General features: G+C 39.5%; 1 protein-coding gene across 29 annotated transcripts in view; it reads left to right on the forward strand.

Annotated features, from left to right (window-relative positions):
- The window catches only part of LOC133526787 (sodium channel protein para), a 108,160-nt gene extending 83,963 nt beyond the window's left edge, over positions 1 to 24,197 (forward strand). For 4 of the 29 annotated variants that reach the window (XM_061863549.1, XM_061863554.1, XM_061863556.1 and 1 more), the window contains 22 exons: positions 2,185 to 2,428; positions 3,417 to 3,622; positions 4,042 to 4,144; positions 4,526 to 4,591; positions 6,175 to 6,455; positions 7,589 to 7,762; positions 8,804 to 8,966; positions 10,069 to 10,256; positions 10,548 to 10,752; positions 12,162 to 12,284; positions 12,368 to 12,483; positions 12,568 to 12,709; positions 12,838 to 13,103; positions 13,186 to 13,359; positions 14,868 to 14,990; positions 16,000 to 16,122; positions 16,214 to 16,408; positions 16,943 to 17,188; positions 18,193 to 18,463; positions 19,031 to 19,335; positions 19,903 to 20,106; positions 21,218 to 24,197. In XM_061863549.1, coding sequence (XP_061719533.1) covers positions 2,185 to 2,428; positions 3,417 to 3,622; positions 4,042 to 4,144; positions 4,526 to 4,591; positions 6,175 to 6,455; positions 7,589 to 7,762; positions 8,804 to 8,966; positions 10,069 to 10,256; positions 10,548 to 10,752; positions 12,162 to 12,284; positions 12,368 to 12,483; positions 12,568 to 12,709; positions 12,838 to 13,103; positions 13,186 to 13,359; positions 14,868 to 14,990; positions 16,000 to 16,122; positions 16,214 to 16,408; positions 16,943 to 17,188; positions 18,193 to 18,463; positions 19,031 to 19,335; positions 19,903 to 20,106; positions 21,218 to 21,766 — 4,467 coding nt within the window. In that variant the 3' untranslated portion in view covers positions 21,767 to 24,197. Of the gene's footprint in view, positions 1 to 1,577; positions 1,647 to 2,184; positions 2,429 to 3,416; positions 3,623 to 4,041; positions 4,145 to 4,525; positions 4,592 to 6,174; positions 6,456 to 7,588; positions 7,763 to 8,037; positions 8,201 to 8,803; positions 8,967 to 10,068; positions 10,257 to 10,547; positions 10,753 to 12,122; positions 12,285 to 12,346; positions 12,484 to 12,567; positions 12,710 to 12,837; positions 13,104 to 13,185; positions 13,360 to 14,867; positions 14,991 to 15,999; positions 16,123 to 16,213; positions 16,409 to 16,942; positions 17,189 to 18,192; positions 18,464 to 19,030; positions 19,336 to 19,902; positions 20,107 to 21,217 lie in introns of all 29 variants that reach the window. The other 25 variants (XM_061863551.1, XM_061863555.1, XM_061863558.1 and 22 more) reach the window with 17 other exon arrangements.
- Positions 24,198 to 24,636: the final 439 nt, after the last annotated feature.

Genomic DNA, 24,636 nt, shown 5'->3' on the forward strand with positions numbered 1-24,636 from the left:
TTGAAGAACATAGATCCTCTGATCGCTAGGTTTCATGTCAAATTATACTCGGGTATCGTGAGGCTCCATCTGCATATTTGCAAACATGATCGTTTTGTTAGTCGCTGACTTTTGTTTACTTGTTTTATTTTTAGATTGTACCTACATCCATCGATCGTGGCAAAACTGCTTCGGCCTTGAAGCATGCTGTTAGACGTTTTGCTATGTGTTGACAATAATCTATCATGTCGTTGCCATTAACAATTCCATTTTCACAAAACATCTGTGTGGTAGATACATTTGTTCCTCAATTAGATTTAGATAGTAACATCTTCATTATCTCTTACTATGTACATTATTTGCATAAGTACTTACGTATTGGCTATGTATAACTGTTAACATGATTATCATTCATTGTTTATTTTTCCTCGACAAAGTACCTTCCTACCTGCATATCAAAACGGTTGAGTTCATAGATATCAATAGCGAAAAGCATGAAACGTTACTTTAAAAAAAAAATATCTAGTATTTTTGTCTTAGTAAAAATTCCCATTCTCCAATAATATTTCTTTCTTTTCATACTATACATTAATATCGTAAATAAATCCTATAGCCCACTTAATAATGAAATATATCAAAATTACTTATTAATTATTAAGTACTAAAGAATATCTGGCTCTTTGATGAGTGTAATACGTCTCAAGGAATAATATTGGAGAGAGAAACTCTATTGTCATGGTAGATTGTTTCTTTTGCCATGTTTGTGTTTGAGACAGACCGGACTGAAAGAGAACGAATCGCCGACAAAGAGGTAGGTTCGGCCTAAATATATTTAACTTTATACAATTATTAATATAAATTGTCTGTTTTTATATTCCTCAATTTTGATTATTAGAAACAGAGGCTTACAATCAGCTAATTAAAACCAAAAGAACTGTCTTCATGACTTTAGACGTATTTAGAGTCGTACATCAGGTAGCCACAGCTAGGAACTAGGCGTATGCAGAAGTGCATGTAGACCCCACGTTACTTCATGTGTTAATAAACAAAGTTATACCTGACTAACCGTTGCTTTAACTCATGTTTATTTGGTTATTATTTTTTCGTATCACAAATGCAATAAGATCACTACACCTAAAAACTAATCTTAAGCTTAACTTCGTGCGGATATATAGTAATGTACTTAATTCAATTGTTACGTGTAGGGTTTCTTATTGTACTTGATTTTACGTGTTACAAATTTTCATTAACTTATTATCAACACTTCTGTAGTTTCCAAGTCACCTTTAAAATGAGTTATGTTTCCTCGCATTAACATAAGCTTTGATTCATTGTCAAGAACTCGCTTCTACGCGCATTACCTTGAGTTTTTGCCTGTTTATGTATCACCGTATCGGCAGTCTTCTCTCACGCGAAATAACGAACAACTTTCACAGCTGTAAATTATTTCGCATATTCATTGGTTGTGTTCTAGGTAGTATTTTATTTGTCTCTGTGCCCGCTCTGTCCTTTTACCCTTTGGTCGATGTTTAGAAACTTGATCAATTTAGTTTGGCGGGAGATTATTATAAATTCAAAATTCTGTTTGTGTATTGAAGGTCCCCCACCCAGAACGCATAAATAAATATGGGCAGTTGTCATATGGGCCACTGCGGGAGGGCTCACAGGTTGGTCCTTCTCTCCTCGTTGGTGTTTGTGCTCCCTTCGTCTTCCCTTCCCTAGGACTTTCTTACTTATATTGTTTCTCTTTTAACCAATTTCACCCTTCTAGATGCTATTTGAATACATACTTTGTCTGATTGCGCTGATTCACAGAAAATATGCAAAATAAATGTAAATCGAATAAAATTAGTTTGTTTCCGTAAGTTGGCGCAATAGACCATTCCAAGCACATGTCATTTTCTTTACCTTGGTTATCTTTCTTTACTTTTCAGCGTTTCCTTAACTGTGTATTACTATCTATAGTTTTTGTTTATCAGCACATGAAAGTAAAATAGTACAGTACCGAAAATATAAAGTGAAAAAAGCTAGCAAATGCTCGAGCCTCTGCAGGTGTTAAGAGTGATATCGTTCAAATACTATTCGATCTGAATTGAGGAAAGTGTATTAAGCAGTTGAAACATTTAAAGTGGTTAAATAAATGAAATGCAATATTAGTATGTCAATTAACGTCGCAGTAGGTTTTAACTAAAGTGTGGGTGGCAGGCGTCGTTATCCCTGCCGGGGTCGCCGTTCAACCTGCGGCGCGGGTCGCGCGGGTCTCACCAGATGGCGCTCCGGCCCAACGGGCGCGCGCGCTACCCGCCGGGCGCCGACCGCAAGCCGCTGGTGCTCTCCACGTATCTGGACGCGCAGGAGCACCTGCCCTACGCAGACGACTCCAACGCAGTCACACCCATGTCCGAAGAGAACGGTGCTATCATCATTCCTGTCTACTACGCTAATTTAGGTGTGTACTCAATCTTTTAAGGATTCCGTAGCCAAATGGCAAAAAACGAAACCCTTATAGATTCGTCATGTCCGTCTGTCTGTCCGATTATGTCACCGCCACTTTTTTCCGAAACTATAAGAGCTATACTGTTCAAACTTGGTAAGTAGATGTATTCTATGAACCGCATTAGGATTTTTACACTAATTTTGGGGGTTCCCCATACTTAGAACTGAAACTCGAAAAATCTTTTTTCTTCAAACCGAAGAGACACTTCCAAAGAAGTGGTAAAATGTGTGTCCCCCCCCTGTAACTTCTAAAATAACAGAATGAAAAATCTAAAAAAAACATATGATATACATTACCATGAAAACTTCCACCTAAAATTGGTTTGAACGAGATCTAGTAAGTAGTTTTTTTAATACGTCATAAATGGTACGGAACCCTTCATGGGCGAGTCCGACTCGCACTTGGCCGCTTTTTTTAAATTTTTATTGCGCATTTAGTTAAGAATGATAGGATCTGAAAATTATAATGTGAATGTTTTATCTAAGTTGTCTAAGTACCCTCAACTTATTGAGCTTGCTGTGGGACTTAGTCAATTTGTGTAATAATGTCCTATAATATTTATTATTTATTTATTTTTAAGTTTCCTAGTTTTTGAATGAACTTATATAAATAGGTATAGGTTTTGTCGAAGGTATACGGTATGGGGTTCTTCAAAAAAGGAGTGTACAGGTTTTTAAAGGGTCGGCAACGCGCATGTAACACCTCTGGAGTTGCAGGCGTCCATAGGCTACGGTGATTGCTTACCATCAGGCGGGCCGTATGCTTGTTTGCCACCGACGTGGTATTTAAAAAAAAACTTAGAAAAAAAAAAGTTTATTAACTGACCCCCGTGGTGACGCCAATATAGTCGTTATAGTAAATTTATTGAAATTAAAAAATCATCTACATCATCCTAAAGATTTAAAGCTTACGCTAAAGAACTCCGCAACACCGGTTTCAGGTTCCCGACATTCATCTTACACATCCCACCAGTCGCGCCTGTCGTACACCTCGCACGGCGACCTGCTGGGCGGCAAGCCGCAGACCAAGGAGGCGCGGCTGCGCGGTCGCTCCGCCTCGCGCAACCAGAGCATCACCTCGCAGCCTCACGCCTACCCGCCACAGCGGCAGGACTCCTCGCTCGCCTCGCGCCCGCTCAGAGAATATGTGAGTCATCGTACACGTCATATCACTGATAGGCGCGAAGCTGAAATGGAGTTCAGAGGGCCTGCCGCCAACATCGAAAAACATTATCTGCCTCTTTGTCGCTCGAATATGCAAGAACGGTAACGATTTTTAATGTTTAGATGTTGGCCGTTGGGTCTCTGGATTCCTTGTCAGCTCCGCGCCTGATCGGATAATATGTACTTAAGTGTATTTTTAAGCACGAAACTGTTGTTTCCGCCGTTGTTTTTATTAACTGGTGCAAGTTTTGTTTTACAAACTGTAATATTTTTTTATACATTTATTGATCTACTTCTAATACAGTCTGAAATCTTCCATTATAAACACTCCCTTTCTACATAGTAATGGTTTAAATGCACCATTTAATGTGACAATTTAAAATAAAAATATTTCTTCTTTAGGAAATGAGTGAATGCACGGACGAAGCTGGGAAAGTACTGAAGCCTTCAAACGATAACCCTTTTATAGAGTCATCGCAGCAGCCTAACGTAGTAGATATGAGAGGTAACGTTCAACAAACTCACTTAGTATGTTTAAGATGTCCATCACTGTTGAGCGTTAACGCACCCTTCCGACGTCGACCTACTAATCTTAATGTGGATCATTCCTGAAATGTAAATTAATTACCTAACTTGTATATTTACTTGTCATTTTATCTTCCTTTTGGTGGATTTCCAAAAATAACCTATTATATATAGCTTACGTCTGTCCATCCCCAGGGTTCTCAAATACATTAATAAAATCGTTTTAGAAGTTAAGCCGTAAAAAATAGTACATGTATCCATACATATCAATAGGACTTACGCAGCTGGCGATAACTACATATAGCTTTTGTACATGATGCATATAGGTAGTATAAGTAATTAATATTTTGATAACTTTCAGATGTAATGGTACTAAATGAAATAATAGAACAAGCCGGGCGGCAAAGCAGAGCCAGCGATCAGAACGGTACGGACCACTTTCAAGATATTGACTCTCTTGTAACCGACTACTTTACAAGTTGATGTCGGTGCTGTCTGTCTTGTGCATTACATCTTATTTTAATGTCAATGTTTTTTTTTTAATGTGCTAAGTCATGTCATGTTTTAATTAAATTTGCTTCTTAATTTCACTGTGTCAATAAAATGTTATGTAAGGTTTCCTACATTTTTAAATAAGTTTGTTTAAAACACACGGCGAAATTTTCGCCTAACATGTCAATATAACGCTTACACTCAACACTCACAACACTTATACACGATGGTATTTGCTCATTATGCGAATGAAGAAAAGCATAATTGGCAACAGTAGGTAAAGACAATAAGGGTGTCATTTATTGTCGCGATGGTTGTGTGAGCACCAGCACCTGGCAGAGGCATCTATGGAGTGAGAGATCCATAAAACTAATCTTCAAGATGCGTGTTTAACGTAATACACGCATTCCTTTATTTGTGGTGTGTGATGCGCCTTTAGAGTAGTAACACACATCTCCGCTGCGTTTTACCATAACAAGTGTTCAATCAGTGCTCACGATTCACTATATACTTATTGCTCAGTTTATACAGCAAAAACTCTATTGCCTAAAAACCACAAACAGACATTTGAACTGATTGATTACACAAATAATGATACTTTTGGCAATGTGTTTATTCCGCTTTCTGAATTCACCATGGCACTAAACATTAATCACATTTGGACCTTAAATGTCTGACGCTACTTTAAACTATTGTAGCCTGCCGCCTAGCAGTCAATTTAGAGACTTGCCCATTCGATACATTTTGTGTCCGTTTGTAACCTTTTAGTCACAAAATGTTTTGAAATTGCTTGTCTCAACCAACTTTTAGGCGGTTGTCTACAATACGTTGTTCACGCACACGCATGTTTATATTTTTGTTGGACGCATGGATTACTAGTCGATATGAGTTTGTAAAGTACAGTTTAGTGCATGATACCTGAGTGTTCGATATTTATCTTAAGGTTAAAAAAATAATATTTGTAAATTTTGAGCTGAGTATTGCTTAATAAACCTGTGATAAGCCTCGATATTCATATTTTTTGGGCCTTCAGAAACAAAATTATCAAATGGAGTAATTCATCATAGTTGCATTTTGTGTAGTTAACTTTGGTAAGCTTTTATCTTGATACAAAGATGAATGTCACCGCCAGAACAGTTTGGGTTTGATTTGCACGAAATTACAGTCGCACTATAGTGGTCCTCAGGACATCGCATTCAAAAAGTCCATTTTGCCAGCAATCCGCCAGCCACCCCCTTTGAATGCCACGGGCATGAGCATTTTTGATGAAACAAAAGATATAAATGACAGCCTACGACGTAACAAAAAATATGGATATTGATAATAAAAATAAACTAAGTATACTTAGTTCATAAAATTTCTCGATGCCGAACCCAATTAATAAAAAGCAACTACTGACGATCGAAATTGGCATCACCTCGATTACCTGATAATTTAGATAATGAGCGAATACTAACAAAATTATTTCTCTCTCTCCTCAACACACACACTCACACTCGCTGGTAAACGGAACCACAGTGTCAACAGTATACTACTTCCAAACAGCGGAAGACGATGAGGACGGGCCGACGTTAAAGGACCGGCTGCTAGACTGCCTATGGAAGGGGATAGACTTGTTCTGTGTGTGGGACTGCTGTTGGTTGTGGCTGGAGTTTCAGAAGTACGTCGCCCTGCTGGTGTTCGATCCGTTCGTGGAATTGTTTATCACGCTGTGTATCGTAGTCAACACGTTGTTCATGGCTCTCGACCACCACGACATGAATAAAGATATGGAAAAGGCTTTGAAGAGCGGCAATTATGTAAGTATTATTTGTTTATTTTTCAATCTTCGTTCAGACTAAGGTACTCATAAATAGAGACCTACATTTTGTTGCAACATATGTATTATAACTATAAGTAGATGCATGATTTCAAAAAGGAGAGTAAGTAGTTTTAAACAAATGTTTACACCTTTACCGCAACCATACATGGCAGTTATAATATTCAACTCTATTGACAGCTACTAAAGATTTAAACAATAGTTATTTGTTTAACAAGTGCCTTGTCGTGCCTTGAAACCCTCACAAGGCTCAAGATTCCATTTCTTGAACCACTCGCTACGCTCGTGGTTCAATTTTGGAATCTTTCGCTTGCTCAGGTATCTAAACTTAAATATATAAAATTTTGTACTTTAGCGTGTAGCTGTGCTCTCTCGGAAAGATTTCCACGGAAGACCAGCGTCGAGATCCTTAGGTGGTATCTTGACATTAAGCTGAGTGGAGACCTTTTCAGTGACGCTTAATAATAAATTGATTCTGTCGTCTCATGTATTACTTAAACTTAAGCGTTTTCTGAATACATTTCTTCTATTCTATTCTATTCTATTCAATATTAGCACGAGCGGTTAAACAACAACTTTGCCCCCGAGTGAAACACAAAATTTTTCACCACACCAACACGAGGAAAATACTAACTATGAAATGCCAAAAAAATCAAACCAAATCAAATACAAATGAACGCAATATAAAATGTATCATTCAAAATCATAATTTAAAAGTCAATTCTACCAGCTAACATAAGGAAACAACTCAAAATTTGCATCTGATTACTTTGCCCCACATGTGGATAAAATGCAACTTTCTCATTCGTTTATGAACAATCAAGAGGGCCTTTACCAGTCGGTGTGGTGAAAAATATTTTTTTATGACACGCGTTAAAGGATTAAGTAAACTCATTGGAATTGAACACTTCGCCATTGGTAGCAGGAAATATCTGCTACGCGCTACGGCGTAGAAAGAACTCAATTATTGTGCCATAAATTAATTTGTAGAAAAACATATCCAATAGCCTTCCTCTACACCTCTACAGGATTATTTTGTATACTTACTTACTAATTAATCATTTAGTTTTAAAAACTTTATGATATTTATGTTTTATGATTTTTTTCTTGCAGTTTTTCACCGCAACATTCGCCATAGAAGCAACATTAAAGTTAATAGCAATGAGTCCAAAATTTTACTTTCAAGAGGGTTGGAATATATTTGATTTCATCATCGTGGCCTTATCATTACTGGAGTTGGGACTGGAAGGTGTTCAGGGTTTGTCAGTGTTGCGTTCATTTCGTTTGGTAAGTGACAGCCGTTCATTATTTAATACACTGACTATAAAATACATGAAATTTTGAAATTGATTAACATGGAAAAAGATGATCTTATATTAATTATATTGATAAATACTATACATATCTATTTACACGTTTTATGAATATTGGTGCATACACTGAACATGATCTTGCCATCAAAATCAAAACAAGCCACTCCTAGTATTTACCTGTCGGTATGAACATTACACATTCAGTTACACATAATGATACCTTATGTAAATGTTATAAAATATTTTCAGCTGCGTGTGTTTAAACTGGCCAAGTCTTGGCCTGCCCTAAACCTTATTATATCCATAATGGGTAGGACCGTGGGAGCTTTAGGGAACTTGACCTTTGTACTTTGCATCATTATATTCATATTTGCCGTGATGGGGATGCAGTTGTTTGGCAAGAACTACACAGGTTCAATTTGAAAGACAATTCCGCATCTCTAACAATTAAGCTTTATTATTGATTCAGCTTAACACCTCTAAATATTTTACACCGGGCTTGGTTGAACATTTCATAAGGAACAGCGGGTCCGCGCTGTGGCTTAACACGGCATGTGGCTCGCGCGCGCTCCCGCGCCGCGCCCACGCTTGACTCATGACATAACCCGCTTCGCATCGAGTATCTAGATGATTGCAGCTTCGCTTCCGGGGCATTTCGATGCATTAGGTCGATGATGGGATCTATGTCTTTACTATCTGGCGGAAATTATTTAAATTAAAAGCCGATATGACAAGAGTTAACATATGATATTGGTATTAAAAAGCTCTCACATTTTAAAAGACAAACATATATCCCACTCAAACAAAAACAAAGCAGTGCACATTTGTTAGGTGACTCGAGCACACATTCGCTATACATTGGTCAGGTTCAGAACCACCGGCATCATCAGTTCTGTATTGTTAGACGCGTGAGCGATGCGCGTGGTTGTGGACCTGCGGTTAGGACGCAGTAGCATAGGTGAAGCGCCGAAGAGTGAGCTTGTGTGACGCCTCATTTCACAATTTGTACTTGCAGCTTCGAGTATTCAAATTGGCAAAGTCATGGCCGACACTTAATTTACTCATCTCTATAATGGGTAGGACGATGGGTGCCTTGGGCAACCTGACCTTCGTATTGTGCATCATTATTTTCATATTTGCCGTGATGGGTATGCAACTTTTCGGGAAAAATTACGTGGGTAAGTGATATTGGTGGGAGTGTTGCATGTTCATTGGTGTTTAATTGGACGTGTCTCGATGGAAAGGCGACGCGCTCTCTATCAAGTCAGTCAATGTATTTTAGAATACAACTTTGCCATTTGCTACATAATTTATTTTATATAAATTGCTAGTAATGTATGCCGTTTTAATGATTACATTAAGCAATTTATTTGAGAAACAAATTATGAAAAGTAAACAGCCGGTAAAATAATTAGTTAATTAATTGATTTATGAATTTCCACATACATTCCTTTTGATTTGACATAATTACGTCGGATAGTTAAGTATTACTATATGGTTATTAATCAATAGCCATTAATTAAGAGATTTCCTAAACTGAAATACATTGACTGCCATTTCATAATTAAGTTAATTGGACGTTTAGCTCGTTAACCCTGTTACAGCTCTAGTGAAAAAACTTTTCTCACAGGCTCCAGGCTTGGTGTGATGTTTAATAATAATATATCAATGTAAAAAATTTGAAATGAGAAAGCTTTTTGCACTACCTGTAGATGTTATAGTAACTAGCTGGCTATTAGTTTCCCCACTTGTCGGGCGCGTCGCCGTTTTTGACTAGCGACTATTGTGTTGTTGTGCGTCACACCGTTATGCTCTGTCTTGTCGCCGATTGGATTGTGGCCGAGTAAGTCAGGCACTTGAGTAAATGGACCCCAAAGCCCCTAGTAAAGGCGCCTCACTTGTGAAACATCGCCAGCTTCACTTCAACTCTTACTTTACCCTTATTTGGCCTTTCGAATGTTTGCGTAGAAACGGACTACTTAGTAAGTTACTTCCTAACAGTATCTATGATTAGGCGCCTTGATGCATGTGAATGCTTTCAACCAGTCAGTTAAGGTTTCTAATGCATGTATTTTGTATCAAGTAGATAAGAATGGTATTAGCTTATTTTCGCGTAATTATTTGATGAACAGCTTTAGGAATCTATTTTTAGCTCCAACTACGCTTAAAATGAAACTATAACATTATCAGCTTTAGTCACCACTGATAGCTTCAAAAAGATATTTGCTTAATTCGCCTATGTATGAGAAATCAATATTTAATATACGTTTCCGTCGTCAGATTACGTGGATCGGTTCCCTGACGGCGACCTGCCGCGGTGGAACTTCACGGACTTCATGCACAGCTTCATGATCGTGTTCCGAGTGCTTTGCGGAGAATGGATAGAGAGCATGTGGGATTGCATGCTGGTCGGTGACGTCTCCTGTATTCCCTTTTTCCTGGCCACTGTTGTCATTGGCAATCTTGTGGTGAGTATATTAAATAATTACTCTTTAATTTCATTACCAATGCGGTCCGTAAATCCTAAATTTCGATCAAGGGCTACGAAATTAGGCAAAAGTATTATTTATTTCCCTTTTTTTCTCACAAGTGTGATGATAAACATTGTGTGGGCCACGGGTAGTACAGGAATTATAAACTCGCGTTAATAAAGCCCTCATCTTCGGATTCAGGCTTCAATTCATTTCAATTTATTGTTTGCCGCCCTTAATACACAATATACTATTAAAACACGAAGCTAAACAATAAATACATTTCAGGTACTTAACCTCTTCTTGGCCCTGTTACTGTCAAATTTTGGATCCTCGAGTTTATCTACGCCCACTGCCGACCAGGAAACGAATAAAATCGCAGAAGCCATCAACCGGATATCAAGGTTCATCAACTGGATAAAGCGGAGTATAGCGGACTTCCTGAAACTACTGAAGAACAAGTTGACCAATCAGATATCTATACACGCCCCCGGTAAGATGTGTGCCGAGTTGTCGTAGCATGTCGTATCCTTATCGGTGTGCTACTAAATATATAAATATATCTACTCATACTGTATCTGCTAGATGTGCCTATTATCGAGTGTAGATTCTTATCTCTTATATTCACTGAACAAATAGTTACCTAAGGGACATGTTCCATCACCTGCTTAATATGATTTATTTTATTCGGATATAGTTGTACCGTTTTAAATAATAAAACATCAGTACATTAACTGACATACATAATCAAACTATACGTAAATAATACCGTTAAAAAGAAGTGTAATGCCTATTTGGTATGCCGCCACCATCATATCCTTATCGTTCCGTAAGGGGCCGCTCTGTATTAGGCCAATAAGTAACTGACGGCTCTATTCTTATTATAATATATATAAGCCATAATTGTTACTTGGACATTATTAAACATGTCGCATCCTTGAATACTCTTACTTACTATTATAATATGTGTCAATTTCTTCCCACTTCATTACCATACCTCGTGCCTACTAAGCCACCCGTAGCATGGTTTTTGTTGTGTGATTAACGTCAATTATGTAAAATAAAGCATGGTTTTGTACCCTTCGATACCTTATGATCCGTATCACTGTGCGTTGCCTGTGCCCCTACATCCAAGTGTAGATTGCAGACGTGTAATTGAGTGTAATAAAATAAATGTGCGCTCAATATCCAGCAAAGCAAAACAAATGAGTGGCGCTCGTACATTTTACTTGTATAAAATAGCTATGGTAAAATAATAGTAAGTTTCCGTGGCTATTTAAATTGGTGAGGATGATTTTCAAATGTTATTTTACTTAACCTTTTGTAGAACAAACCACGTTTGCTTTGCTTCGCTCACCTTCAGTGGACGAACACTCTTAGATTCCTGTCAATACACTATTGTTGTTGTTGTTGTCGTATATGTTGTTGTACAAGTTAATTAAATTCTTTTAGTTGTTTATTTTCCCACTGTGTGGTTTTTACTGTCGATCTGAAATTATGTTGTTGTGCTGCTTTATTTGTGTGATTGTGATTTGTGCATGTAAATAAAATTCCAATTATCTTTTTTTATCAGTTATTGTTTTGGTTATTATAATTACAGCAATTTAAAATTACGAAAAATTGTTATATGTACTTAATTAAAAAAGAGTAAGTCAATTAGTAATACATTCATAACGATTTATACCTTTATGTCGAGTCAATGAAAAATTATGTTATAAAAGAAACCTGTTATCAATTCAAGGATTTATTGTGACTGACATAATTCAGACAAATGATGTTAAGTTTGTTCGTCCTGGTCTGGTTTCTATGCTTGGATGCGGCGTCGTGTCGCGTGTGGCACGTGTGCGGACACTCGGCACGTAGGCTTAAAGGCGGCTCTGTGCGGCCGCTGCGTGTCCTCAGAGCGCGTCGACAACGAGCTGGAGCTTGGCACCGATCTCGACGACGCCGTCCTGTACAAGGACAAGAAACTCAAGGACCAAGTCGAGGTGGCAATAGGAGACGGCATGGAATTCACTATACCAGGTAACACAAACGATTCGGGACAAACATAGTAGTAGGAAAAGTGATAACCTGGTGTCCCTAAGAAGTCAATGGTATACTTTCAGGTGACAATAAGTACAAGAAAGGAAAGATATTGATGAACAATATTAACGCCATAACGGATAATCATAGAGACAATCGTTTAGACTGCGAGCTCAATCATCTCGGCTATCCTATACAGGTATGCATGCTTACAAAAAATAAACATTATTTATGATTAATAAGACAAAAAAATTACTCAGACCTATAACTGTTCTGTTTTCAGGATGACGATACGATAAGCCAGAAATCATACGGTAGTCATAAAAATAGGTCGTTTAAAGATGAAAGTCATAAAGGTTCAGCTGATACGATAGACGGGGAAGAAAAGAAAGATGCTAGCAAGGAAGAATTAGGTTTAGAAGAAGGTGAGATTACTCAAACAAGAATGCTGCTTACTAGATATATATATATATATATATCAAAAGGGGCTGACCGAACATGCTTAATTTACTGTTGCCCTTATAAGTTCTCTAAACTGATTTATATATTGCAGAAATAATAGAAGAAGAAGAAGAGGGTAAAATGGATGGCATCCCCAAACACGACATTGTCGCTAACGACGAAGACGTGATCGACGACACGCCCGCCGACTGCTGTCCTGAACCTTGCTATCAGAAGTTCCCCTTCCTCGCCGGAGACGACGATTCCCCATTCTGGCAAGGCTGGGGCATGCTTCGATTAAAGACTTTTAGACTGATAGAAAACACCTATTTTGAAACGGCTGTGATTACTATGATCTTGCTCAGTAGTTTGGCTTTGGTGCGTATTCCTTTAACACAATATTGTTTTGATTCCACTGCAGTTGAACAAAAAGTAATCAATTCTTTATCTATAATTTCAGGCTTTAGAAGATGTACATTTGCCTCATCGACCAATCCTCCAAGACATTTTGTACTATATGGACCGCATTTTCACCGTTATTTTCTTCCTCGAGATGTTGATCAAGTGGCTCGCCCTCGGGTTTCAGAAGTATTTCACCAACGCTTGGTGTTGGCTCGACTTTATTATCGTCATGGTAATCATCTCTTTTATTTATAACTTAATTTTAATTGCCATTAAAGCGATTCACATACTGACATCGCAATTTGCCTTGCCGATCACAGGAGCAGATACCTAACATTATACGTTTTGCTCGTAGACGCATTGTACAGCGCGTGTTAGATATTAAAATATCGCTCCCCTCGCTACTCCACACGCATCGTCAGTATGGGAATAGTCTAACTTTTGTAGCGAAACAAAAAAAAACCCAAAACATAAGGCTTCAAAACTATTAAATTTTATTTAAGTAGGTACTTAACATTCTCTAACAACATAATAGTCAACTGAAAAATGTACCAGAAACAAGAAGGCCGAACGTCCACCGCAGTCTGCTCTAGTATGAACACTAGACGCTTTAGCTACCTATGTAAATATTTCCGAAGAGTAACCAAAATAATCTCCAATTTAAACCAAATTTCACTCCTTATTTTCGAGACTTACCTTGTCTCGTCAGCTGGAAATGATGGCATTACAGTATCTAATTAAGGGTAGTGGAACAAAGAGTAACGTTGGTGTGTGACGTTAGTTGTCGCTCGTTAACCACGGCGCGGTGATGGCGGGAGCGGACGACATCCCGGCGTTCCGCTCCATGCGCACGCTGCGCGCACTGCGCCCGCTGCGCGCCGTGTCCAGATGGGAGGGCATGCGCGTGAGTACGCGCCGCGCTACAGGCCGCGCCTCGTGTCCTCGTCGCACTGCTCATTGAACTACCAAACATATATCATATTACAACTTCCTGATAACACGTCAAATAGAAGTGCCGTTTGAAATTCAGTTCATACGAATGGGCAGCGCGGCATGAAAGCGTGTAGCTTTAACTGTTGGATGTGTCACAGCGGAGGCGTCGACTCTTCTCGCTGCCTCAAGCTCTCGATGTCGTAATCTTGTCTGTCTGTGGATACTGCTTTATCTTTCCCCTTCCCCGTACCTCCTGACATTGGCTACCTATGCCTAACCGATACACCAGTCAGGTGACTCATGATCACATTTCTCAGTTAATTTTCGATTGCATGGCATATGAAAACTTCTACATTAAGTACATTTTATTTATTATTATTTCTATAAAATAATGTGTTCAATGCTGCAGCTACAATGGTCTCTAAAATTTGTGTACACTTGCACACCAATTGATGTTTCTTTACATAATTATATTACATAAACTTATAAATGATTATACATATGTATCTATTTATAAAACATAATCTAGAGATATTTTTTTTCTAACTGGTTGGAGCCTTCACTTACACAGTCTTCAACGCCATGTATGTGGTCGCTGTTGATTCGATTAGATGTCGGTTACATTTCTTCTTTACAAACCTCTCTCATCAAAATGCTTTCTGAGCCATAATAGGTTTTATTGTGATTGGTTGACGTCATTTCTGTTCCAGGTTCTTCAGCAAATACTACTTTACTTAATACTAAATATCTATTAAGTTATCATGTGTGATGCCTCATTTATCCAATGATTACCCTTGATTCCATCAGGTCTCGCTTATAAACTTCGTAGCGGCGCTTTGTGGCGCCGGCGGCATTCAGGCGTTCAAAACGATGCGAACGCTGCGCGCGCTGCGTCCGCTCAGGGCCATGAGCCGCATGCAGGGCATGAGGGTACGTACCACCCTGCTTCGGGCCCACGCACACCACCCGCACACCCGCCCCACCACACCCCGCATCAGCTCCGACACGAGCGCGTAGCGCGACAGCTTCACCAACATTCTCAAACACTCGATCTCCGCTCGAACTATTCAGTAATCCTACATCTGACATCTGGTCTCTTTGGTTTTATAACTTAGTTTAGTCACGAATCGTTTCAAAATCATTGGTAGTTAGTCCATTATCGATCAAATTGTAGTGAATCATGTTGAAGTCGTTGGTGGCACCCTTGAATGGCTTAGTATCATTGGTCATATTCTGAGTCAGTCGGAAATCGGTCCAAGCTGGTTCATTTCGGCAGACACAATCATTGTCATGTTTTGGTCTCCTTTTTCTCTTGGATTTTTCTGATTATTAGTAATAGTTACTTGGAATGTTAATTTAGTCTCTGCACTTTAGACTTTTTATCTTATTCTACATCGTATTTTCTCTTGGCGATTGGCATGCGGTAGCTGTATTTCGCATATTCTGGATTATTTAAATTATAACTTATAACGGTAAGTTTCTTGTATGATTTCCTGTTGAGTGCAATTAGTTTATATTTATGTTAAAGCATGCTTTGTGCTACTTATTAAACTGTATGTAAATGTAGTGTACCTTTTGTATATTTATTAATGTTAATATTAAATTTTATGTTGTGTATTATAACATTAATTTTACACATAATTACTTGCTATTTACACTAAATACTTAGCTAACCTTCCACCAAATGTATTTTAGCAATCATACCAATCTTATCTACTCATTATACAATCAATCTGTATTTTCATAGTTAAAATAAAAAGAAAGGTAATAGTTACTAATTACTTATATGAAAATCTAAAACCAAATCTTACCCAATATCATTTGACACACTTCACTCACCGAATTAATTTTATAAAGCATTCCATACATACCAGGCATATTTATTATCTTCATATTTTGTGACGCTACGAAGACACTGAATTGCTTATATGTTGTGTAGGTGGTGGTAAATGCTTTAGTACAGGCAATCCCCTCCATCTTCAACGTACTGCTGGTGTGTCTCATCTTCTGGCTAATCTTTGCCATCATGGGTGTTCAACTATTTGCTGGGAAATACTTCAAGGTATGCTATTATATTATAATTCGTTAACAATTTTATTTACCCAATCATATCCCTACTAGGCAATAATCTTTTCAAATGTGTGATTTTACAGTGCGTCGATATGAACCACACGACCTTGAGCCACGAAATCATTCCGGACAAAAATGCGTGCATCTTGGAAAATTACACATGGGAAAACTCACCTATGAACTTTGATCATGTGGGCAAAGCCTACTTGTGCCTGTTCCAAGTTGCTACGTTCAAGGGATGGATTCAGATCATGAACGATGCCATTGATTCTAGAGAGGTAAGTTCTAAATGTTACCAATCACGGACGGAAAGAAAAATCGCTGAATCCAAACGATATACTTAAAATTGACTAAGTCTAGATGGCAAAGAATGAACGGTCATTTTTACTGATTAACTGGGCCAAAATTCTTTTTGTTTTCTTGTTTTTGGGTCTGTGGTTTCACGGAGAGGTGCTTTTTATTTATTGCACTAATAAAGAAATATGTACAAATGGCGGACTTAATTCCAAAAGGCATTTTCTGCCAATCAACAAAAACATTTGTATAAGTTTTTGTATGAGATGAAATTTAGTTTTTTAATTTTTCTCATATAATCTACAGCTAAAAACACGTGCAATAGCACTCGTCTTTTGTTATTCTTTTGATAAAATACAGAAATACAAGCGTTAGTGATCAGAAACAAGACAACGAAAATAATTTTGACCAAACTCTTTATTCCGCATTCTACAGAAATAGGTACATGTCGCACTTGCGGCTATACGTTTTACGATTTTTTATGACCCGTTATTTAACACAATTTTAAATGTTTGTAGGTCGGCCGTCAACCAATACGAGAAACAAATATATACATGTATCTTTACTTCGTATTCTTCATAATATTCGGCTCTTTCTTCACTCTTAACCTGTTTATCGGAGTTATCATCGACAACTTCAACGAGCAGAAAAAGAAAGCCGGCGGCAGCCTCGAGATGTTCATGACGGAGGACCAGAAGAAGTACTACAACGCCATGAAGAAGATGGGCTCCAAGAAACCGTTGAAAGCCATTCCTAGACCTAAGGTGAGAGATATATTTCATACTGATCTTTATAAAGTATATTTCCCTTGCCACACGAAAATACGAAGTATTTCTTAGCTATAAAAATAACACACAACCTAATTGAGAACCTCCTCCTATTGAAATCTTAGTCGGTTAAAAAAATCTGTCCCTTAAGTACAATCAGATGCATAAATATCTAATCCCCTGCATACGTACTTCTATGCAGTAGTGGTCAAGCATATTTCATTTTATTTTTTTATTATTTATTTCCAAAATATCTGCAACAGACTCATTACCTACTTCTCTACGCAGCTTCACTATGGTAAAGTCAGCGTCAAATAATTTGTAGCAGTCAAAGTGGCCAAATAGTTCGGTACACCATACTAAATATAGGGTGTACCGAACTATTTGGCTACTTTGGTTGCTACAAAGTATTTGACGCTGACTGTACAAAGTAGTGGCTACAAAGTAAAGTAGGTTTTTTGTAGTAGTGAGTACAAAGTAGTATGTAGCGGATTTAATTTTCATGTACAAAAGCGTGGTAGACCTAAGGGTTTTTTTTTATATCACGTGGGTGGCTAACAAGCATACGGCCCGCCTGATGGTAAGCAGTGTCCGTAGCCTATGTACGCCTGCATTTCCAGAGGAGTCACATGCGCTTTGCCGACCCTAACACTCGCCACCCTCGTTGTGCTCTAGCAACCTTACTCACCGGCAGGAACACAACACTATGAGTAGGGTCTAGTGTTATTTGGCTGCGGTTTTCGGTAAGGTGGAAGTACTTCCCCAGTTGGTCTCAGCACTAGATCTGGAATGACATCCGCTGTGCTGTGCCCTATCACACAAAGCGTGATGTCATTCACAATGCCCATACCTCTCTTTTGGACGTAGTTTAAGGACGTACCCGGGTCCATTATTATGCTTGTCTTTTCAACACATTGGAGTCTTATCTCATTTGAATATTTTCTAACTTACCACTGAAAAATTATGAATGTGAATAATAGTAACTTTTTATTTGTTTCCAGTGGCGGCCACAAGCAATAGTGTTCGAGATATGCACGGACAAGAAGTTCGACATGATCATCATGTTGTTCATCGGCTTCAACATGCTGACGATGACGTTGGACCACTACCAGCAGACGGAGACGTTCAGCACCGTGCTCGACTATCTCAACATGATATTCATCGTGATATTCAGTTCCGAGTGCCTATTGAAAATATTCGCCTTACGCTACCATTATTTTGTCGAACCGTGGAATCTGTTCGATTTTGTCGTCGTAATGTTCTCTATTCTTAGTAAGTATGATCATTTAATCATGTTTTTATTCTAAAGTCAAATAGCATTTTCAACACACCAACTGGTAAAGGCCCTCTTGATTGTGCAGAAACGAATGAGAAAGTTATATTTTATCCACATGAGGGGCAAAGTAATAAGATGCAAATTTTGAGTTGTTTCCTTATGTTAGCTGGCAGAATTGACTATTAAATGTTTTTTTTTTATTACGTTCATTTGAATTCGATTTGGTTTTATTTTTTTTGGTATTTTATACGATATGTATTTTCCTCGAGTTGGTGTGGTGAAATTTTTTGTGTTTCACTCGGAGGCAAAGTTTGTTAAAAAAACCTCGTGCCTTGAAACCCTCCTAACACTCAAGATTTTTCGTGTGTGATGTTCATACATAATTAGAAAGTCTTTTACACATTCACGTAAGGTTCAATTTCTTCTGGCCTGAGATAAAGTAAGTTTACCTATACCATCTTTAATTATACCTTGTTTCAGTTACAATTTACTGTATTACTTTTATTTTTTCATACACAAAATACAAATCTCTACCAAACTAATCATTTACCTTTCTTCCGCAGGTTTGGTATTGAGCGATATTATAGAAAAATATTTTGTATCACCAACTCTACTAAGGGTAGTAAGAGTAGCGAAAGTAGGTCGAGTCCTTCGACTGGTAAAAGGCGCCAAGGGCATCCGGACCTTGCTTTTCGCCTTGGCCATGTCACTGCCGGCGCTATTCAACATTTGCCTTCTACTGTTCCTCGTCATGTTCATCTTCGCCATCTTTGGGATGTCGTTCTTTATGCACGTCAAGGACAAAGGTGGCTTGGACGACGTGTATAATTTCAAGACTTTTGTGCAGAGCATGATTTTGCTTTTCCAAGTGAGTTCCAGCTTCTTATTCTACATTTTCAGAGCAAACATTTTCACTGACTTGCTACATGTCTGCGCTACGGCGTAGCAAACGCAGCATTAACAATCAGGTCACTGACGAACTTAGGTTTTTAAAATACGACACAATATATATTTTGTTGTATGAGAAACAAATAGAGAGTCTAATTTTTGTTATAATGTTATCATGCTGTCATATTTACACTTTATTTCTCAAAAGAGATTAAATGCGAGTAAAATTAAATTAATTATAGATAAGCATGCATAACATATTATTGTGTACAATATATTATTACAATTTCAGAATTCGATTTGAGTAGCGTAGGTACAATATGCAAACAGTAGGAATGGTATATTAGCAATTTCAATTTAACTTTCTATCTCTATGATGATAGGGAGAAATTCCCAAAATTTGAACTTTCAATATTAGAAGAAATAATTATCATCGTTAGGTAGCACCAATGTGATGTAATGTTATATTTGTGTGCTACTTTTTACACTAATAATATAATACGCCTCGCCAAGTTGAATTATGAATTAAGCGTAACGTAATGTGCAGATGTCGACGTCGGCTGGATGGGACGGCGTGCTGGACGGCATCATCAACGAGGAGGAGTGCGACCTGCCGGACAACGAGCGCGGGTACCCCGGCAACTGCGGCTCGGCCACCATCGGCATCACCTACCTGCTGTCCTACCTCGTCATCTCCTTCCTCATCGTCATCAACATGTACATCGCCGTCATTCTCGAGAACTATTCTCAGGTAAGCTTCGTATTATTGTTTGTCACGGGGTATAAAATATAAATAAGTTGGTCTGCGCAAATCTGTCACTAAAAGTACAATACATTTTTGGAACCCTGTAAAATGGGTGATAATGTTAGCTAACGGTCCGATTCGAAGAATGAGATACGATAACGATAAATTCTGGTTTAGATAAGTTATCATTTAGATATCGATTTGCGTAACACTGATAATCAAACTTTCACGATTTTTACACAATATTAACTAACGCAAACGGGACTTAATCGCGTATTAAGTTTGATTTCAATGGCTTCCCGCACTTTTCTGCTGTAGAAATGGCGATCCGTGGAAAGGATTTTAGGGTTATGCAGCTCGATCCAGTGGTTTGGTCCTGACTCCAGTAAATGCTCAGCCACAGCAGACTTGATCACCTGACGATTTTTGACAGCTGTGATATGTTCCTTAACTCTTTCTGCTATGGTGCGCTTTGTTTCCCTGATAAAGGAAGGTAGGTAGGTGGTAGCACAACTGCAATCAATTTTATAAAGGCCAGGTGACTGAAAAGGAATAACGTCCTTTGGCGAACTTAGGCTCCCTGCGACTTTGGATAAAGGGGTGTAAACAGTCTAAAGAGTACTTTCCAAGTACTGTTCCAACTTATCCGTTACCCCTTTTACATTCGGCCGAAATGCCGGTTGTCTGGAGACATCAGGACGTTTCCCTCTTGCCGTTCCTTTTTAGTACCTCCTGAATGTGCGATATCTCGCTCTTTAAATATTCAGGGTCACAAAAATCGTGTGCTCTGTTCACCAGAGAATACGCGATTAAGTCCCGTTTGTGTTAATAATCGTTTTGCGTGTCGTATAATTGACAGAAGCAGCTCGATTCGGGCAACCAATGTCACTTTGATGTTAGAAATATCGTAGATAGATCTTACTGGGATCACAGCGGAATCGAAATAAATGTCAATTTTGACATGTCGTTGAGTTATCAACCTTTTAAAGATCTTTCCAAGATCTTAAATGTGTCTTAATCATTCTTCGAATCGGGCCGTAAATCATAATACATTCAAATCAGACAGTATTTTGTATAAAATGAGTGTTAATAATCGAATTTCAATGTGATTGCGCAGGCGACGGAGGATGTACAAGAGGGTCTGACGGACGACGACTACGACATGTACTACGAGATCTGGCAGCGGTTCGACCCCGACGGCACTCAGTATATCCGCTACGACCAGCTGTCCGAGTTCCTCGACGTGCTCGAGCCGCCGCTTCAGATCCACAAGCCCAACAAGTACAAGATCATATCGATGGATATCCCGATATGCCGCGGAGACATGATGTTCTGCGTGGACATCCTCGACGCGCTCACCAAGGACTTCTTCGCGCGGAAAGGAAACCCGATCGAAGAAACGGGCGACATCGAGCCGGGGCGGCCCGACGAGGTCGGGTACGAGCCGGTGTCGTCGACGCTGTGGCGGCAGCGCGAGGAGTACTGCGCGCGGCTGATCCAGCACGCGTGGCGGCGGCACCGGCGCGGCGCGGGCGGCGAGGAGGCGGCGGACGCGGGCTCGGGCACGGCCGTGCTGCTGGACGCGGGCACGGCGCGGGTGGTGCTGGCGGGCGCGGGCGCGGCGCCGCGGCCGCCCGAGCCGGCGCCGCCGCCCGCGCCCGTCTGACCCGCGCTGGCGCTCGCGCTGCTGCCCGCGCTGGTCGACGACGCGCCGCTGCCTGCACCGCTGCCCGAGCTCCTCAGCCCGCCCAAGCGCACTTGATTATTGTTTACGCTAGATGTTCGCTGTACATAGTCGGCGGTGCGGCTGCCGCGCGCGCGCCCGGCCGTCACACGCCGCGCGTCCGCGCCGTTTCTTTTTGGGACGTTAATTCGTGCGCGATTAGAGACGTTCGAAGTGTTAAGTGGAGTGTTTTATATTCGCGTGGCCGAAGCTTTTGAGACTGTTTGTTTTGCGACTGACGTTCGCGCGAGTGTAATATATATTATTATATTTTATTGTACCGATTCGTATCTATTTACATCGTCGCGTTAAACCTGCCCATGTGAGAGAAACCCGTTTTTTTAAGAGAATCGTTGTAGCGAGCATGTTTTTTGTCACTGATAACGTAATGTAAGGTATCGGATAATAGTGAGGAAATTCTATAAGCTTATTTTTGTATTCGATGAATATCACTGTCTGCCTGTAAATTCTAAATCGATACGATCTTTTAATTAAGATGACGGAGATCGTTGATTTGATAATAAATTGTGAGATATCATTTTTTTCCCCGAAATGGTGTCGAACAATATCCGTATACCCGTGCTAGAGTAGTGAGGCGTCGCACAGCGCGGCGCGAGTGCGTTGCTTCGTTCGGTTCCGCTTCAGCCGGCGGCGCGGCGGCCCGCGGGCGGCAGCGAGCGCGGCCCGCGGGCCGCCTGCGCGCGAGCCGGCCACGCAGCGAGCACATTGATGTAGCACACCAATATTTTAAACTTAACAACTTTAAACGAAATTACCTTGTATCATTACAATCATTGTAACGTCTTCAACTCGTCCGTTGCGTTTGGACGTTAGTGTAATCGTATCTAATAAACGCTTAAGAGAAGCAATGGCTGCGCCGATTCATATCAATTTTGTCCGTAATAGTTTTAATAGTTCCAGTTTATAAGCTTCTTACTGTACCGAAATGACGTTGCGTTGTATCTTTCTATACGAGGTCGGCACACCGTCGGTCCCCTCGAGATAAAGAGAGTTTAGACAAATTTTTGCAAGTTATATCTATGTAAGCTTAACAAATCAGCTGTGAAATCGGTACCAGAATTCACTTCCGTCCTAATTCAGTACGCATCATATGAATCGAGCCATTTTATGTAACGCGCACTTTCCATGTAGGTACCTAGTTAATGTAATTTCCTTTCCCCGGATTACATTAACTGCGGAGCCGCGGGCACCCGGGCCGCTTCCCCCGGCCCGCCGCGCCCGCGCGCCGCCTTCCGTATATGACGACTTCAAGCGGGCCGGTACTGCTTCCATGAGTATTTCTCTCGCGATTTACATTCAATGCTGTGACGATCTTCGACTAACGAAAAAAGAACGCTAACCCAGACTACCCACCGATTCGGCTAACTGAAAGAGTCACCTTAACTAGCAAATAAGATTTATTGATAATACCTAAGAGATCGAACGTCCCTTACCGAGTAAGGTAGTTATTATTGAGTATGTATTGTTTTTCAAATGACACCTCTGTAGCGATCCGTCGCTCGCCAGTGTCCGCGGCCGCAGAAGGCTGCCGAGCCACTATACCGTGAAGAACTATCGTAATTCATTTATAATTAAACTTTGGAAGTTGTCAATTTTTTACAAATCTGTAAATATTGAGAGCTTATCGCCGGGTAGATCCCAAATCGCACGTCGCAACACATATTTTTCATAATACCTATATCTAGTATGGAATCAGCGAATAAGGCAGCGTTACGTAAATAAGCTTGAAGCAATAAACGTAAACGTGTGCTCGACAAACGTTTTCGCTTTTCATTATGGAACAAGTCACCGAATAGTTGTGTGTCGGTTGTTTTCAATTCGTTTTAATAAAATGTGAATAACTGAAAGGCAAGACAATCTACGTGTTGCAGTTTAAAGAGTCAGTGTATTGTAAACTAAAAGAGATGCTTACCGTTTTGCACATATTTTGCAATAATACCAGTACGTGAAGAGTATGTACCGTGGGTGGCGGCCGGCGCGGTGCTGGCGCTTCCCCCGCCGCGCTCCGCGCCGCCCCGCCATACCCGCTCATTTTTCAATTGGTTTTTCTGTTCCTTTGACCTGTTTCGTTCACTTCTTGTTATATATATACGACGAACGGTCTTTAACATCCTTTTGTGTTGGTCAAACCAAACGTTTTACTATTAGGCATATTTGCACAAAGAAGTTGTGTTTAATTAAGTTTAGGACAATAAGTTATGATATCATTGTATTATTTCTTTAAATATATGACAAAAAAGTGAGTTCAGTTTGCTGAATGATAGAGGTTTACTTGAGTATTTATTATATATATTGTTGAAGTTTGTACAAAATAAATTAAGTAAACGATGAAATATAGAACTTGACTGCTTTACATTGAAGTTTTATTCTTGGACAAATAATCAGATTCATCACAGATGCTCAGTTGTTCATTACAGATGCTTCGTCAAAACTGCCGCAAAGTAAATTTTCTCAAACTTGCTATGAAATGATGACATGACTTACGTCAAATTAGGTCCGGAAATACTACATATCAGGTGGCATGAGTGCAGATGATATGTAAAGGAATTTCATACTGCCTTACACACCTAGGACTGTAAAGCAACCTTCTTTTGTTTTTTAACGTCAAATTGTGACACAACGTCTTGGTATCCAACAATCAACTAAAATCAACTTTTAGCTTCAGTTAGCTTGGTACGGTGATTTGTTGTGCATATTCGTTGCTAAGCAACGGCGTTGGCGCATCGCGCAGACTTACGCGCGTAAGGTTTTACACCGCTGGTAGAGTGGCGAGTCGAGTAGGTCGTCACAAA

Source organism: Cydia pomonella, chromosome 17 (genome assembly GCF_033807575.1).
Source record: "Cydia pomonella isolate Wapato2018A chromosome 17, ilCydPomo1, whole genome shotgun sequence".
NCBI lineage: Eukaryota > Metazoa > Arthropoda > Insecta > Lepidoptera > Tortricidae > Cydia > Cydia pomonella.